Source organism: Gymnoscopelus braueri (genome assembly GCF_963280865.1).
Source record: "Gymnoscopelus braueri genome assembly, chromosome: 10".
Classification (NCBI taxonomy): domain Eukaryota; kingdom Metazoa; phylum Chordata; class Actinopteri; order Myctophiformes; family Myctophidae; genus Gymnoscopelus; species Gymnoscopelus braueri.
In genome coordinates, this window is record NC_137611.1 from 52,693,007 (window position 1) to 52,710,735 (window position 17,729).

Here is a 17,729-nt window from a genome sequence, read left to right on the forward strand (position 1 = left end):
TAAATCAAGCAACTTAAAAACGGTCTGGGGGGCTCACAAAAGCCTGAGTAGACGATAAAATGACCCAAAGTTTTTTTGAAAGTGAAATATCCCTTTAATGGGTTAAACCCAAAAAATATTTTTCAGAAAAATTACCTTTTTTTTTTCTCTTACACAAATCCAGTATTTTCTTCTCTTTTTTTTGTAATACTGTGTTTTCTCTTAACCTCTTTTCAATACAGTAGCAAATGACTGAAAACTTTTTTAATCAATTCTCTTACAAAGATCCTGTATTTTCTTCTCTTTTTTTACGCGCCCTCTGCTTTTTGCATCGCAATAAATGTTTTATTAAATCGATTTAAATTGTCACCAGTTTGAATCGATTTTAATAAATGGTTCCATGCCTAATCATTACCATGTTGTGTGTTCAGAGGAGCTCCCTAAGAAGGCGGACAGCATCACTCCGTACACCATGGCCCTCATAGCCAAGTACATCGCCAGACACCGACTGAGAGAGACGCGTCTGCTGGACACCATCGCCGAGTTCCTGGTCAAGAAGGCTGAGTACCTGGACAGCAAGGTAAATCAAATCAAACTTTATTTATACAGCGCATTCAGAAAAACAACCACCGTTGACCAAAGTTCTGCACAAGATGAACAAAACATCAACAAATACAAATGTACGTGTACGCACTTGACATACATAAACACATACGATGTGATGTGATTTAAAAGCACCTGGACAGCAAGGTGAGATTACTGCTACAGCTTGTTAACCACTTTCCCTTTCTCTTAAAGGTAGGGTAAGTGATTTACTTTGGTTAAAATAAGTGTTAAATAGCTCTATATTCTGATAGTACTCATTGCTATTGTATAGAGTGTTTGTTCAGGCCACATCCACACGGAGATGTTTTTAGGTGAATCCGCATACGTTTTTAATCGTTTTGACGTTTCGGCCACACGGAGCCGGCGTTTTAGGTCTGCAATACGCATATTTTTGAAAACGGGTCCCGGAGTGAATTAATCTGAATACGCTACCCTTGCGTCTCCGTGTGTACACTTAAAGACGCATCTTTCCTGAAACCGATGACGCCATAGACCCCCCCCCTCCCCCTCCCCCCATCCCCCCCGCATGCACCGACACCCCCCCCCAACAGCAACAACAAACATGGCGGCCCCCGTCGGCGCCTTATTGATCAAACTACAGCTTCACACAAAAGTATCAAAAGTAGCAGATCCAAAAGCTTGTAGATCTGCTAGCGCGTTGCACAAAAGTATCAAAAGTAGCAGATCTACAAGCTTGTAGATCTGCTAGCGCGTTGCACAAAAGTATCAAAAGTAGCAGATCTACAAGCTTGTAGATCTGCTAGCGCGTTGCACAAAAGTATCAAAAGTAGCAGATCTGCAGAAGCTACTTAACGCGATGGGCCTTTTACAGCACTGCTCCTACACTACCACCGTCAGCAACAAGTGGACATGGAGTAAATGTACTTAGTTACTTTCCGCTTAGTTTCTTTTTAATGTATATTCACTTGCATTACAAATGAGTCATGCGGTCTTATAAGAATGAAAACAAACACCTTGGTGCTAGCCATGGATCACATGACGGTCGTCTGTTACGACGGTCATGGATGAACTTCAACCTGGTGTTTGCATTTTCTCCATTTACAATCCGTACATCTACATAAACTTTCATATTTCTACTATAAAGTGCTGACCCATGGCCACGGATGTTACAATTATGTACGGGCCTGCATAAGTACCTGTATATTCCGTATTGTTCAATAAAAAGTATTTTAATCCGATTGGTGGCCATTGTCTCCGAATTTTCTCCATGTGCTCTAATTTACGCGACCCTATCGGTTGGGAGGTGTATTACACTCTGATACATTATAACTCTATGAGAAAATGGCCGCCGATCGGATTAAAATGCTTTTTTATTGAACAATACGGAAGATACAGGTACTTATACCCACCCGAAGTGAATTGTAACATCCATGGCCATGAGGTAAGCACTTTATATTTGAAATCTGAACGTTTATGTAGATGTACGGGTTATAAATGAAGAAAGTGCAAACACCAGGTTGAGTTAAGCCAGGACGCTCGTGACGACGTTCGCAATATGCGTGCCCCAGCGCATCTTTATTATTATGGGTCAAATTCAGTGGTGGAAGAAGTACTCGGATATTTTACTTAAGTAAAAGTAGCAATACCACAATATAAAAATACTCTATTACAAGTAAAAGGCCTGTGCTCAAAATGTTACTTCAATCAAAGTAAAGGTACAAAAGTATTGTCATCAAAAGTACCAAAAGTAAAAGTACTAACATTTTTGAAAATAACTGATCGACAAGCTCACATTGCGTTGCGATGCGCGTTGTGAGCTTGTAGATCGGCTATTTTCAAATAGTCTATGTATAAAATAGGGCTAATGTATGGTTAATGTGGTTGATGGGGCTGGTTAATGTATGTTTTGTAATGTAATAATTTATATCTGCAAAGTAACTAGTAGTGGAGTCAAAATACAATATTTTCCTCTAAGATGTAGTGGAGTAAAAGTATTGAAAATTGGAAATACTCCAGTAAAGTAAAAATACCTCAAAAGTGTACTTAATTACAGTACTTGAGTAAATGTACTTAGTTACTTTACAGTTACACCACAGCACCACCCACAGGCCGGGCATATAAACTACAGCGTTTTCGTTTTGTGTTGTTTTCAGTGGTTTCGTGTGGACACACATATTTCTTGAGACGATTCCGTGTGTACAGTAAACTTTTTGAAAACGTCTCTGACATTTTTTAAAACGTCTCCGTGTGGATGTGGCCTCAGTAAAAGGAGTCTCCTTGTCTCTCCAGCTCTTTATAAAACAGAAAATGCATTTTCGTTTCAGTTTCACTTTCATTTCCAATTTTATCCAATCAGGATAGAGAACTCAATCAGGATATAGATTAAACAAGTGAAATTGGAAGTGATGACACTAAGAAATGAGCAGGCAAAATTGGAACTGGAACACTATAAAAATGAAGCTTAAAAATTGGTACTTTCTCCTGATTGGCTGAGATTTTGACACCTACCGGAAAATGTGTTTTCTGTTTATTAAAGAGCTGGAGAGACGGGGAGACTCCTGTTACTGAACAAACACTCTATAGCAATGATTACTATCAGAATATAGTGCTTTAACCTTTTAACAAAATACTTTTTGTTTTAACCCAAAAATATCACTTACCCTACCTTTAAATATACATTTTAAAATAGCTGATCTACATGTGACGCGTTGTGAGCTTGTAGCTTGTATGACGGAAGTAGGGCATTCTTTTACTACAAAAAGAAAGAAAATTTTCAGGAAATGACAAAAACAAAACAAAAAGTGGATTTAGGAGGTTTTGTTCATCATTGATAAGAACAGCTGAATGGATCTCCAAGCTCACAATGAGGTTGGAGGTCAAAAGGGGGTGGAGCCTGGAGTCAGCAAAACCAGCTAACTCCACCCCCCTTTGGTGGAGTTAGCTGGTTTAGCAGAAATTTTGGGGATCCAATGGAGTTAGCTGCTTTTGTCAGAAGCGACTTTTTAATACTTTTCATTGGTTAAAAAAAAAATTAACCAACACACAGACGTAAAGGGTGTTTATAATGGCACTGATTTATGAAAAAATAAATAAAAAGCTCAAAAATGGAGTTAGCTGGTTTCTGCCAGACAGCGACGATATGTAAAACGTCTTGAGACAACACTACACTAACATTTTACTGAAATCAAATTTACTAACTTAATTTTGGCAAGAAGTATTCTGCAACGTTCAGGGTTGAAATGTGACCTTTAACCTCTGACCTCTCTGACCCCCGCAGGTGATCCAGAAGCTGGTGTTTCCGTTCAGCAGGATGTCGTACCGTCCGTCCAACCAGGTCCAGTTCTTCAGCAAGCTGGAGGTGGTTCTGGAGCTGAAGGCTCTGAGCTCCCCGCTGGCCACGGTCAACATCCTGATGTCCCTGTTCCAACTGGGTCACTTCCCTGGTCTGGTGCTGCACAGAGTCTTCAGCACCGCCTTCATAAGCAACGTTACCAGTAAATACACTTATCACCACTGCTACTTAGGTCCATTGGTTTTCAAAGTGGGGTCCGGGGACCCCCAGGGGTCCTTGAGGGAGATCCAGGGGGTCCCCAGCTAAATGATGGATAGTTAGGAACCAAATGGACCCTTATGGGTCTGTAACTCTGAGAGTGTACATATCCATTTGGTTCCATTTGTACATTGATTGATTGATTTTACAATATAAATTGTGTTCCCAGAGATAGAAATGCCATTACATGGGGGTCCATAGCCTAATGCATGTCAAACTGGGGGTCCCTGACTGGCATATCTTTTCAAATGGAGGTCCGCGGGCTAATAAGTGGCAAGTGGCAAGTGACTTAGGCCTGTCGCAATTATTTGAGATAATCGCAATTATTTAGCATAATAGTCGATCGTTTCCATGTTGAAAAATGTTCATACATATGCAAACATTTTCCCTAAATAGCGGATTTCCCCCCCACTTTTTTTTATATTTTGAAAGTATAGTGGACATGGCTGTTCTACAAACTGTCTGTAATAGTGTCTGGGATTTGTCAGAGTACCCGTTGTACCCGTCTGTGTCTCTTTCATGCCCATATATGGAGATATCTGTATCTGTCAGTCCTTGTCCCTTTTATACCCATTATATGGAGATCCATGATGTCATCAGTGTATGCCCATACTGTATATGGGCATGCTGATATGCCCATATAAGGAGATCTCTGAGCAATTAATTGACATAACTAAATTGGCTACTGTAAATTAAGAAAGGAAATATATATAGATATTGTACATTGTGAAATCAGAAAAAGGAACAATATTCAACACAAATATTGAAAGTAGGATAGTAGATGAGTAGTGGTCAGTAACTGGCAGTGGTGTAAAGTAACTAAGTACGTGTACTCAAGTACTGTACTTAAGTACAATTTTCAGGTATTTTCTACTCTACTGGAGTATTTCCAATTTTCAGTACTTTTACTTCTACTCCACTACATCTCAGAGGCAAATATTGTACTTTTACTCCTCTATAATTATTTGACTTAAGTTACTAGTTACTTTGTAGATTTTGATTATTATTACAAAACCACTTCAGCCCTATGTACATTTCGGCCTTTTGATCTGCTATTTTTTTAAATATTTGTATGCATTTTATACATTTGAAAACTTTGAAATGGGACATTCTGCCTAATGAGTACTTTCTACGTTTGGTACTTGAAGTACATTTTGATACCAATACTTTGGTACTTTTTGAATTCCGGACTTTCACTTGTAACGGAGCATTTCTACATTGCAGCATTGATACTTTTACAAAAGTACTTTTTCCACCACTGGTAACAGGTATGGTTGTGTCTCCTGCAGACAGTCCGTACGCTCTGATCGTGCGGCGCTACCTGTCCCTGCTGGACGCGGCCGTAGAGCTGGAGTACCAGGAGTACAGCGGACCCCGACTGCAAGACCAGCACAAAGTACTGATGTTTGACCACGCCCTCACTGCTGACGAGGTCAACAGGAAGTACAGGTATGTCAACCAGTGTGCGGTTTTCTTCCCAAACTAACGGATCGGTAAAGAATCAGCGCTCTGTGCAGGCTGTAGTGAATGTGAACACACTGTGCACACTAGAAGCAGTGGTCATCTTTAACTGCAGGGAGCCTATAGAGTGTGGAGCAGTGGTTTAACTGCAGGGAGCCTATAGAGCATACATGGACAACTGGTGGCCCAGGGGCCACATGCAACCCCCACCTTCACATAATGCGGCCCGCAGGTTAATTTCGGAATACTGATGTATTATTGATTTCAGCTGTTACATTTCCAATTTCCATTTTGGACCAAAAAATGTATACAAAATCTGTCTGGAGCCGCAAACATATTTGAGCCTTATAAAGTTCAAGGTTCAAGGTTGTGCTTTATTGTTAGTGACCTACATCCTAGATTAACTACATAACTTAACTGTAACATAACAACATAACAATGCAGCAGCATAGGTAACAACAACAATATAATAATAAAACAGTAAAAAATAAAGAGAATAAAGAGCAATATAATGAAGGCAACAGGGGGTATTAAGATTATATTAACTTCTCGCAGATCAAACATACAGGTTATCCAGCAGCATTGGCAGTGAAAGCAAACGACTCCGTCCACAAACTAAATTATAATATTCTCACATTTTATTTTGAAGGGCCAAGTCTACACCCGCAACCACACGTGACTTCCACTAAACTAACACTAGTAAACACAAAATGAAGAGTACGAGGAGTGGAACGTGAACTCAGCCGTCTTATTGACACAGAGCATGCCTGACAGACACACAGCAAACAACCTGGCAGCTAAACTAAATGATGCGGTGGAGGCTTGGGGACTTACTGGGAAAGTGTCTGCATGTGTTCACGACAACGCAGCCAGCGTTGTGGCTGCTAATCGCCCCAAACGGGTGAACTGCGACTCAGTTCCGTGTTTTGCACATACACTGCAATTGGCAATCAACGATGGATTTAGCCTGTTTTTGCATCGGGTTATCGCTGCAGCAGGTCGGCTAGTCAGGCACTAGCCTGCACTAACCACAGCACCCGTGCATGCAAGGCACATCACTTTTAATGTGTAAATAGTGCATTATATTATGGGGGGGGGGGGGGACGGTGTATTTTTCTTTTTTTTATTGGTAAATAGCGCTTTTTTTTGGGGAACATATTTCCTTAACGGTTAATGATTAATTAATCGGTAAGGCCTAACGGCAACCGGTTAATAAAATGTCTCCATTTGGCCAACCCTAGTTCCCACACATTTTAGCTCAAGACCCAAAAGAGACATTTTATGTCTCCCCAGAACCCAATCTAGTGAAAATAGCCGATCTACAAGCTCACAACACGTTGCGAGCTTGTAGATAGACTATCTTCACTACATCTTAAAAGTTGTTTCAATTGATGGAATGTCCTTGATAGTTCTTTTCAAAAATGGGTCCGCGACCCAAAAATGTGTGGACTGATGACTGTAGCAGACGTCTCTGTCATCTGCCTTTCATCCAACTGAGATGGGCTCATGAAACACTGTGTTGTAAATGTTAATTAACAAGACAATTTCACACAAATTATTGACCAAACACCTGCACCACAGCTACACTTTCAATCAAGTTAGGTGTTTATTTGTATTTATTTGTATTTTAGGCAAGATTTTAAGTGGCTCGAGCGGGCAAGTGGAAGGTGCATTCTGCTGGAATAAACACTTTGTGTATAATGATAATCCCTGTATGTATATATTTGTCAGTTATAAGGGTCTAGTGGCGGAGGCCCTCAGGCAACTGGTTGGAGAGCAGAGCTACAAACAAGATGAAGTGTTGGCCCCTGGTTATTATACAGGTAATAATGTGTTATAATCTGGTTATTATACATAGTTCTGTACATAAATACAGGTGGTACCTTTGAAAAATCATGTAATATTCTCTGTGACCTCCATCCTCACGGTGATCGGCTGGTTACACGCACAGGGTTACCGTAGTATTGGGGGGGGGGGAATGATCCGCTTGCGGTAATCCATTGCACAGCTGTGGCCATTTCAATGAGGCTTTTGCCATAAAGCAAGAGGAACGGAGATATGGTCGTTTCCCCGCAGGAAATAAACAGGAAGCAAACACTGCTTCTCTCATTCACTCGCTGTGAAGGGGCCATCCATAGGCTAGGTAAGAGCGCCTTCTGGTGGAATTTCACAAAAAAAGGACGCGTTTTCTCGTCCACGGCAGGCTGCGCCTTGGCAGAATTCGACGCCGAAATGTGTCCACGGCAGTCAAAGAGTTAAAGAGCTGGAGAGACAGGGAGACCCCTGTTACTGAACAAACACTATAGAAATGATTACTCACAATATAGAGCTATTTAACACTTAATTTAACAAAAAATATAACTTAAAGCACCTTTTAATAATGTGGTTATAAACATGTTATGAAGTAGTTTAATCTTTGTGTAGATTTTGTTCTATGGATGGACGGGTGTGGTCGTGTTCTGCCCATCCGAACAGGAAGTGGAGGTTTTCCTCTGGGGGGTTTGGCTCCTGCCCCTCCCCTCCCTGCCTCCAAACCAGTCGACGGGGCGGGGCCTGTTGCCGTAGCGACCCTCACCTCTGACTTCCAGAAGTTCTCGCCGTTCTCCTCGTCAGCGCTGGAGGAGGAGTCACCAGGAGGCCCCTCCCACCACCACAAACTCAGGTACGCTCCAGTCACAACTCTAGTGTTTGCTGAATACAGTCGGTGGGAATGCTTAGCCAAAGTGTCTTAGGAAGGTGGAGGATGCGTTGTTGTTGCAAAAGGTGAATATGTATTTACTGTGCCATACTTAACACGCTAACTTAACTCGTTCACTGCCAGACGTATGTCTGGCATGTGTTTGCTCACTGCCGGCAATTTTCGGTTTGTTTTTTACTTTCACCTGATCACAGAAAATGTATATTCATTGCCCGACCGTTTTAAAACACACACGGAATCCGTGTGCGTCGCCCAGAGAAAAAATATTCCAACCGTGACGGCCCCCTTGCGTTCTAATAGCATGTAAATATACCATTTCTCGCCAAAGATGCACGCTTTTCTTACCTTTTCAACTGGTCACAGAAAATTTAGATCCATTATTATCGCTCATCCGGTCGTTTCTAAACACACCCGGTATCAGTGTGCGTCGCCCAGAGAAAAATCATTCCAACAGCAAAGGCCCCTTTTTTTTGCAGCAGCACGTTGAAAATGCAGCGGGAAAAAGTCAACTCAAGATACTGCTGTTTCCATGAAAAAGCTAAACAGGAAGTGGACGGAGGCGGAAATCTTCGGATGACTTCATTTCCGGATCCTTGTGAGAAGAAACTGAAAGTGATCACTCGGGTGATAGAGAACAGCGCGATCTTTTATAAAAACCACTAAAAGAAAATAAGTCGTCATAAGGCGTCCTTGTCAGTCAATGGGTTAAGAATAAACACGAAACGTGAAAACCAACTTAACATCAGCTGCAAAGCTGCAAAACTACAAGCTAACGCTCAAGGCCCATCAGTGGCACACATGCACACACTGATGTCAAGTCTAAAGGGCCGTTCACACCAAGCACGATAACTAGAACTATAATTAAGCGTCCACACTGAAGAACCTACCCTGTCTGAAAAAGGTTCAGAATTCAGACGGAAGCGCGTACTGTAGCCCCCTTTAGGGTCGGCTATATTGTTAATTATGTCAGAAAGAAAGATATCTGGGCACTTCAGAAGAGACTACCCAAATATAATGCTAGAGCACTCGACTGTTGTGCCCGTATTTATTATTTTACAGGGGTGACTGACGTTTCGACTTGCTCAAAGTCTTCTTTTTTTTTTACGCTGAGGAAGACGCAAGTCGAAACATCAGTCACCCCTGCAAAATAATACATAATGTGCAGACCAGTCCAGGGCTCCAGTATCTTATTTGTGTAGTCTCTTCTGAAGTGCCTAGGTATCTTTCTTTCTGATTCAGTTGTCCCTGTTGAGCACCGAGCCCTTCTACCTCACAGGCTGAAGCACGTTGGACTTCTCTTTGTACCGTATTGTCAACTATGTGTTTGTTCCAGTGGTTCTAAAGGAGGTGCAGGGTGTTCTGGACTACAGCTCGTACTACGTGTCTCCTCATGTTAACTATGTGTGTGGTTATGGTTCTCAACCTGTGGGTCAGGACACCCAGGGGGGTCCCCCAAATGATTTTGGGGGGGTCCCCAGATGACTTGCTTAATGTGCAACATTGTTTTCTCACTCAACAGTAAACAAACCAACATACAGTATAAGTGTATACATGTTGGTAATTCATGTTATCTGCACATGAATTACTTTTGACCATTACTGCATCAAAAGTAATAAACAAACATTGGGCAAATTGTCAAATATTACCTAAGAAAGAGGCAACATTTTTGAAAATAGCCTATCTACATGCGAGGCGTTGTGAGCATGTAGATAGGCTATTTTCACAATATTTATGTGTGGGACCAAGTCAAAAATGTAATGCCTCCACTCCTACAATTCGAAGTGCTTGTCAGGGTGTCTTGAGTAACACTGACGAAGGACTGATTGCCTGTTTGCGTGTATGTTCGTTTGGTCGATTATTAAAAAAGACTATAAGACTTGTTTCTTCCATTTATGTATTATCAGAATCTGCACCCAGTTTATTCAAGACCTTCTCAAGACTGTCCTCGGGTTGAGCGTCCTTTCCATTGAAACAGGGTGGAGGATTCCCCCCAGTTCAAATATGGTTATTTTGGTGGATTGCGGCCTGAAAACTTGAGAACCACTGGGTTAGGGGTCATCTTATTAACCCATTAAAACTGGGAACGCATCTGTGTAACTAACCACTACCACTAACCGTTCATTTATACTTTGGCTATTCAAAAATAGTAGATCTACTATTTCAGTGAAATAGTGAAAATATTTGCAAATCTTTGAATATATGTTTTAAAGCAAACATTTTTTACTCAAATCTTTGCTTCTGGGGGGGTCCCTGGAGCAACATATTTTGAGATTGGGGTCCGCGGCCAAATACATAAAACATTTTTGACATGAAAAAGTTTGAGAACCACTGATTATAGCAACATACGTTTTTTCAACAAAATTGGCACTGAATGATTAACTGTGTGTATGTGTGTTTCAGTGGCCCCAACGGTGCTGGAGGGGGGGTCCTGGACTACAGCTCCTACTACGTGTCCCCTCACGGCTCAGACTACTACTCTGGTCTGAACAAAGACCCGTCGGTGGAGAGTCAGGACAGTTCCACCCTGAGCAGCCCTCCCTCTGACGGCCTGATGCAGGGAGGAGCGGCTGGAGGCGCAGGTAAGGGCCTGTCGACCATTATGACATGTTTTTTACTTGACGATTAATTGTCGCTCAAATAATTGCGAAACGATTTAACCCATTAAGACCTGAGGCCGATTCGACAATGTCTTCTAAATCCTAACAGTTTTCTGAAAAACTATACTTAGTTACTATATCAGTGGTTCTCAAACTTTGTCATGACAAGGACCCCCAAAATGATATGTGATTTTCTTTGGTTAAAATAAGTGATAAATAGCTCTATATTGTGATAGTACTCATTGCTATAGAGTGTTTGTTCAGTAACAGGAGTCTCCATGTCTCTCCAGCTCTTTGATAAACAGAAAATGCGTTTTCAGGTCAGGATACCAATTTTATCCTCAGTCAGGATACAGATTAAACAAAAATTGGAAGTGATGACACAAAGAAATGAGCTGAACATATTGGAACTGGAACGCTATAAAAATAAAGCTGATAAATGGGTACTGATACCCTGATTGGCTGAACTTTTGTCACCTACCTAAACATTTATTTTCTGTTTGTTAAAGAGCTTGAGAGACATGGAGACCCCTGTTACTGAACAAACACTCTATAGCAATGTTACTATCAGAATATAGAGCTTTAACCTTTTAATACAAAACATTTTGTTTTAACCAAAAAATATCACTTACCCTACCTTTAAAAATAGCGTAAATAGCTGATCTACAAGCTTGTAGATCTGCTATTTTTGGAAAATGTTTGAAAATACATGAACATTTTTTGGACACACAACATGGAAACGATAATGGTGATCGTCAAATAATTGCTATTGGGCAATGACGTAATAATTGTGACAGGCCTTGGGGGCACAGGAGCAGCGGGAGGCCCGGGACATCCTCCCAGCGACTCCCTGTTCCAGTTCTCCATCGGCAAGATCCTGGAGGACGACGGGGTGGTGGGGTCGGGGATCAGGGCTCAGGACCTGCCGGGGTTCTACGACCAGGGCGTGGTCTACCCCGAGGGGGCCGACGTGGGCCCCTCCCCCTCCTCGCCGTCGGGACCCCACCCTGCCGAGCGGGGGGAGTCCGACGGTACCGCGGCCGACCCCAGGCAGGTCAAAAGGTCAGTGAGCCGATATTGCGGCTTGTTATGTTTTTGATTTTCTATCCCACCAGGACTGTAATTTGCTTTATTTAACTAGTGGCTCAAAAACATTTTCATGTCAAGGACCCCCACATTAATATGTATTTGGCCACAGACCCCCATGTGAAAATATTTTGTGCCAGGGACCCCCCCCCCCATACTAGATTTGTTCATGTTTAAAAATATTCCAAATGTGTGTTAACTCTTTCAGTGCCATTCTTATTTATGGAAGTTTGGTTCTGAGTGCCACAGCCAAAATTCATTGTAAAAAAAAAGGTGCTTAGGAGCCGAGATACAGCCTTTTTCAGTAAGAAGTTAAACAAGAAGTGAATGGAGCAGCAAATCTTCAAATCATCATATCTTGGGTTCTGAACATAAAAAAAAATATATATATGAAAAAAAACAAAAACGTCTTAGACGTCATGTGGCGCTCAGGGCGCTACAGGCCATGACGTCTTAGACGTCATGTGGCACTGAATGAGTTAATAGCTGATCTACAAGATTGGCTAATGTCAAATAGCAGATATAGGGTTAAAATGATGCTATATTAACATATTTTGCTCAAGGGCCCCTGGCGGTCCCCGGACTGCACTTTGAGAATCACACAAATCACAATGTACAGTAGCTAGTATTTCCCTATCATTCAAATCTCTGTGTGTTTTTCAGGGTGATAATGTCTGTTAATGACAAGTGGCATTACTGTCACAACTCTGATGTGTTGGTGGGATCCAGAGCCATGAGAGACCGACACCTCACACTGCTAGGATACAGCATAGTGCAGGTAACACACAACAGTACACTACACAACACACCTCACACTGCTAGGATACAGCATAGTGCAGGTAACACACAACAGTACACTACACAACACACCTCACACTGCTAGGATACAGCATAGTGCAGGTAATACACAACAGTACACTACACAACACACCTCACACTGCTAGGATACAGCATAGTGCAGGTAATACACAACTTCACAACACACTTCACACTGCTAGGATACATCGTAGAGCAGTTAATACACAATAATACCACAACACAGCAACACGACTACACAACACTCCCAGGGGCCCTGATTCAGCCACTTTTTGACTATGCTAGCACCTCTTGGTACTCCAACACCTCAGTGTCACTGAAGACTAAGCTTCAAACCTCCCAAAACAAACTGATTCGGCTACTCCTCGGACTGGGGCCCATGACCCACCTTTCTCCCACCCATTTTGCCAGCCTAGGCTGTGGAAGACAGGGTTAAACAACTAAAAATGGGACTGGTCTTCAAAATTGTAAATGCAAATTTGCCCGATATGCCCCCTATTCCCGCATATCTGAGTAAATACCTCCAAAAGGTTAGCGACACCCACAGTCACAATACCAGAGGGAGCGTTAACAACAATTTGGTACCACCCACCCATAAAACAAACATGGGCAAATTCCCCTTCTGCAGCACTGCCACCCAGGATTGGAATAGTCTAACCCCATCCCTCAAAAAATGCGGTTCGCTGGGCTCATTTAACACATTGGGTGCCAGCATTTTTTCATAACAACTTACGTTGGGTGCCAGCATTCTCCCCATTGACTGCGTTTTGCTGTTTAAGGCTCTAGACTCCACGAGGAGCAAATCCATGTAAAAAAAAACATCCATTCATGTTGCGCGATGACCCTGGCTACAGCCTGGAACGATAACATTTCACTCGCAAGTTACAATGGGGGGGATCGCGCATCGCGTATGACCGGTTTTCCCCACCGGAAACAGATTCGGAGATATAGGTGTTTTAAAGAAGGAAATAGACAGGAAGTGGATGGGAGCCATGTTTTTGTTTCCGGTGATCTATCTGGCCTATCCTTCTCAAGATCACAATGGGTACTCCCAGAGCTGCTCTAGCCCCGCCCGTGTGGAGAAAAACGAAAAAAACAAAAAGACATATTTCACGGTCTGGACCGTGTTCGGCACCGGACCGCTACTCTGCGCAAACACGGTTCAGACCGTGTTTGGCACCCGATGTGTTAAAAGAGCCTTAAAAACTCACCTTTCAGGAGGCCAAAAGAGGAGGTAGTACCATTTTCCTGTTAGACAGCCGAGACCCCCCCCCCTGTTCTTGTACATATTTTTTTCCCCCTTTTTTATTTATTTTTTGTTGAACATAGTCTTATTTTTTGCTGTTTTTTCTGTATTGATATTTGAACTGTGGTGCCACTATATATGTCTATGAATTGAATACCAAGGCCCTCATTGGAAACAAGTCCGCAAGGACTTTCATGAACGGACCTGTTAGACAAAGTATTTTAAATGTAACTGTGCTGTTTTACATTTTTTGCCTTATAAAATATTCAATCAATCAATCAACACAATACAACACACCTCACGCTGCTAGGATGCAGCATTGTGCAGGTACACAACACAACACAATACAGTACGACACAATACACAAAACCCGTCTACCAGTGACATCATCTATGAGGATTCCAAGCTACTGTAATAGAAACTGCAGTCTTTCTCTTCCTGGATAGTTAGCATGCTATAATAGCAGCCATTGTTCTCGCATTTATACAAAAAATGTAATTGAAATGACCAAACCTGCCTACCGATGATGTCATTGGTAGGAGGGTTTCTGAACTGTCCACAGCCCACCAATTGTATTGATAATAACAGAATTGTTTTTGTGTCTCTACAGTTGCCGTACCACGAGCTGGAAAAGCTGAACGGGATCGAGGAAGTCAAACAATATCTTCACAAAAAACTCCTGGACGTTCCGTTATGACAACAGAACACTGTGTGTGTGCGTGTGTGTGTGTGTAGTGTAGGAGGGCAGTGATTGGATGTCTGGAGTCCATATTTTGGGGCGAGATTTTCGGGGAAAAAACGTGCGTTGAGTTGTGAGCTTGTAGATCGGCTGTTTTTGAAACGTTTTTGAATAGGTCCTAAAGCTGCAATCCCTGTCTTTCATGTCCTACCCACGTACCCGGGATTTGAACCCAAAACCTTTACCATTGAGCTGTAAGAGAAAGCCTGTTTAAGGCTGAGGACCTTCGTGCAATACCTCTTTTAAACAGATCTACTAATGTTTTAATAGAAGACCAAATCCAACCACCACAGGTGTACTAGTTATATTGAATTAACATACTCTCCCATACACTTTGGTTAAAGGTGGTGTAAGTGATATTATTCTGTTAAAATAAGTGTTAAGTAACTATATTGTGATAGCATTCATTGTTATAGTCTCTCCAGCTCTTGAGTAAACAGAAAATACATTTTCAGGAGAAAATATCTAATCAGGAGAGATATATGCAGGATAAACAAGTGAAATAGAAAGGTATGACATAATGAGCAGACAAAATTGGAACTGGAACACAAGCTGTCTTTGTGGAGTTCTGTCTCCTGATTGGCTGAAATTGGCTGAAAATGCATTTTCTGTTTACTAAAGATCTGTGGAAACGGAGACACCTGAGACCTCTGTTACTGACTGAACAAACATTCTATATCAATGATTACTATCACAAGATAGAGCTTTAAACTTTTTGTTTTAACAAAAAGAAAAAAACAACACTCTGTTCACTTAAAAAGGTACAGTTTGCATCTTTAAATAATCCAATAGGAGAGTAGAGGAGCATCAACCCAGGTTAAACAGCACTAGCGCTAATGCTAGCTTCACACAATGGTTCATTTTTGTACCCGTGATGTTGGTTTCTGTGGTAACACCACCTCCAGTAAGTGAAGAGATTGTATTAGGAATAGAATAGAAGTTTTAATTTTATTTAATTTATTTAATTATTTTTGTATGTTTTAAGTTGCAAGACCTCCAACCCACTGCAGATGTACTAGTTATATTAACATTCTCTAATGTACACATTGGCTAAAATAACCCTTTATTCATTAAAATAATGAAATCATAATCATTTAAAGGAGCACTTTTCAACCTTTTCTTCGAATAATTGGTCCTCACTAATGCTCATTAGAAGATAAGGTTGAAAATGGGTGAAGTGCTCCTTTAAGCTGTAGTCTTTGTAACCTGGGTTGAATATAAAGCATTATTTGTACCTGGTTGAACGAGTTAAACTCATCTGAACCACTTTACACCTGGTGGTATCCCTGTATCCCATGTCTTTATAAGCCAAGATGTTCAAAGATTTTCTACATATTTTTTTATTTTATTTTTAAGCGAAAATAGCAGTGATACCTGAGCTTCTAGATCTGCTATTTTCACTATTCATCATGTGAAAGAGTGTAATAGGGCTTCAAGGGCGATGAAAACCAAGGTTGAGTTTGTAGTTTGTTTTCCAGTTCAGGTTAAACAACCACAGCAGGGTAAAAACATCGCTGGCTGCATAAGGCTCACCTTATAGTACACAGTGATGGAAGCAACACAGCTGCAGCCAATCACATTAATAATGGCTGTGATAGATTAGTTATTAGATAGGGTGACTGCTGTCAATGCTTGCACATTGGCACACCCATTATTAATTTGATTAGCTGCAGCTGTGTTGACTACTAGCCTGCCATGTTTTTAATCTGCTGTAGTTTTAAACCTCAACCTTAAACGACAAAATCAGCCTAGGGTTTAATTACCCTTAAGTGGTAAAAAATAATCGGGGTGGACTGTGGTCTGCAACTTTAGGGCACGGTCTGTAGTTTTCGGGCGTGGTCTGCAGCTTTAGGGAGTGGTCTGCATTATTAGGGTGTGGTCACACATACGCCTCATGTTTGTCAGCGTTGCGTTCACTTTCACCTAAGGGGCGGAGCTTACAGTTGCGGCACTTTGATGCAACACTATAAACGCGTCTGAAACTTGGAGTTAACCAATAGGAAAAAAAGCATTGTGCGTTGACCCCACTTGCCAGCCATTTGGCTTCTAGTTTTCTTTCATTGAGCCAACATTCAAACGCAAGTCAAACAAACTGCACAACCCCGCAAGGCAACATGGGAAATGGACACGTCTGATGCCTTGACATGCATCTGAGGCATATTTGTGAGCACGCCCTTAACCGTTGCAGTAAGCTAGTTGAATGCTAATGCTAATCAGACCATGTGATCATGTATGGGTGGAGATATGCGTATGCCGCTGGACACGAGATAGAAACTAAGCAAAACACTTAATCTAATCCCTTTTTTCTATGGTTTATGTATCAGAGGTTTAATGCATGTGTTTATGGAGGGACAGAGGGAACCAGTCGCTTAAATCATTTGTACCCGGAGGACTTACCTCCATGTCACACTGTGTGTGTGTGTCTGTCTGTGTGTGTGTGTGCGTGCGTGCGTGCGTTCGTGTGTGTGTGTGTTTTATAAAACAGGTTGAGGATGATGAAGATATTATAAAATAAATCTGCTTCTCTACCAACAAAACTTTTAATGTCACTGTAGGACAGACAGACAAACAGACATTTTATCTAAAAAATCAAATCAACAGGATAAGAAGTGCAACAAATAATTCAGAGAGAAATAGACAGGTTGGGTGGATGCTATAGGAATTGTAGTTTTGTCGGGTGGATCCTGGGTATTTTAGTTCTGTTTGAAATAAACAGGTTGGGTGGATGCTGGGTGTTGGAGTACGGTGTGAATTGGAGTCCAGTCAGACGTTGATTGTTGCCACGGTAACCTGTTTGCCAAAGGAATTGTGGGCGTGTCAAACAGCTGTTATGAATTATTAATTAAACAGGTTTATTACGAATTAAACAGGTTTATTTATTGTTACTGGGAGTTGGAGGCTGTCAGGATGGGTGGGAAAGCTTGTTTATATTATATAATTAAAAAAAAGATATATGAAAGGAAATGTCTATATAATAAAACAGTTAAAAA

General features: G+C 41.5%; 1 protein-coding gene across 1 annotated transcript in view; it reads left to right on the forward strand.

Moving 5' to 3' along the window:
* fastk (Fas-activated serine/threonine kinase) overlaps positions 1-17,729 on the forward strand; it is a 40,406-nt gene extending 22,677 nt beyond the window's left edge. The window contains exons 8-16 of the mRNA XM_080440967.1: positions 411-559; positions 3,824-4,040; positions 5,386-5,545; positions 7,289-7,380; positions 7,982-8,219; positions 10,656-10,834; positions 11,650-11,914; positions 12,602-12,716; positions 14,611-17,729. Of these exons, the coding sequence (XP_080297093.1) occupies positions 411-559; positions 3,824-4,040; positions 5,386-5,545; positions 7,289-7,380; positions 7,982-8,219; positions 10,656-10,834; positions 11,650-11,914; positions 12,602-12,716; positions 14,611-14,697 (1,502 nt within the window). The 3' untranslated portion in view covers positions 14,698-17,729. The remainder of the gene's footprint in view (positions 1-410; positions 560-3,823; positions 4,041-5,385; positions 5,546-7,288; positions 7,381-7,981; positions 8,220-10,655; positions 10,835-11,649; positions 11,915-12,601; positions 12,717-14,610) is intronic.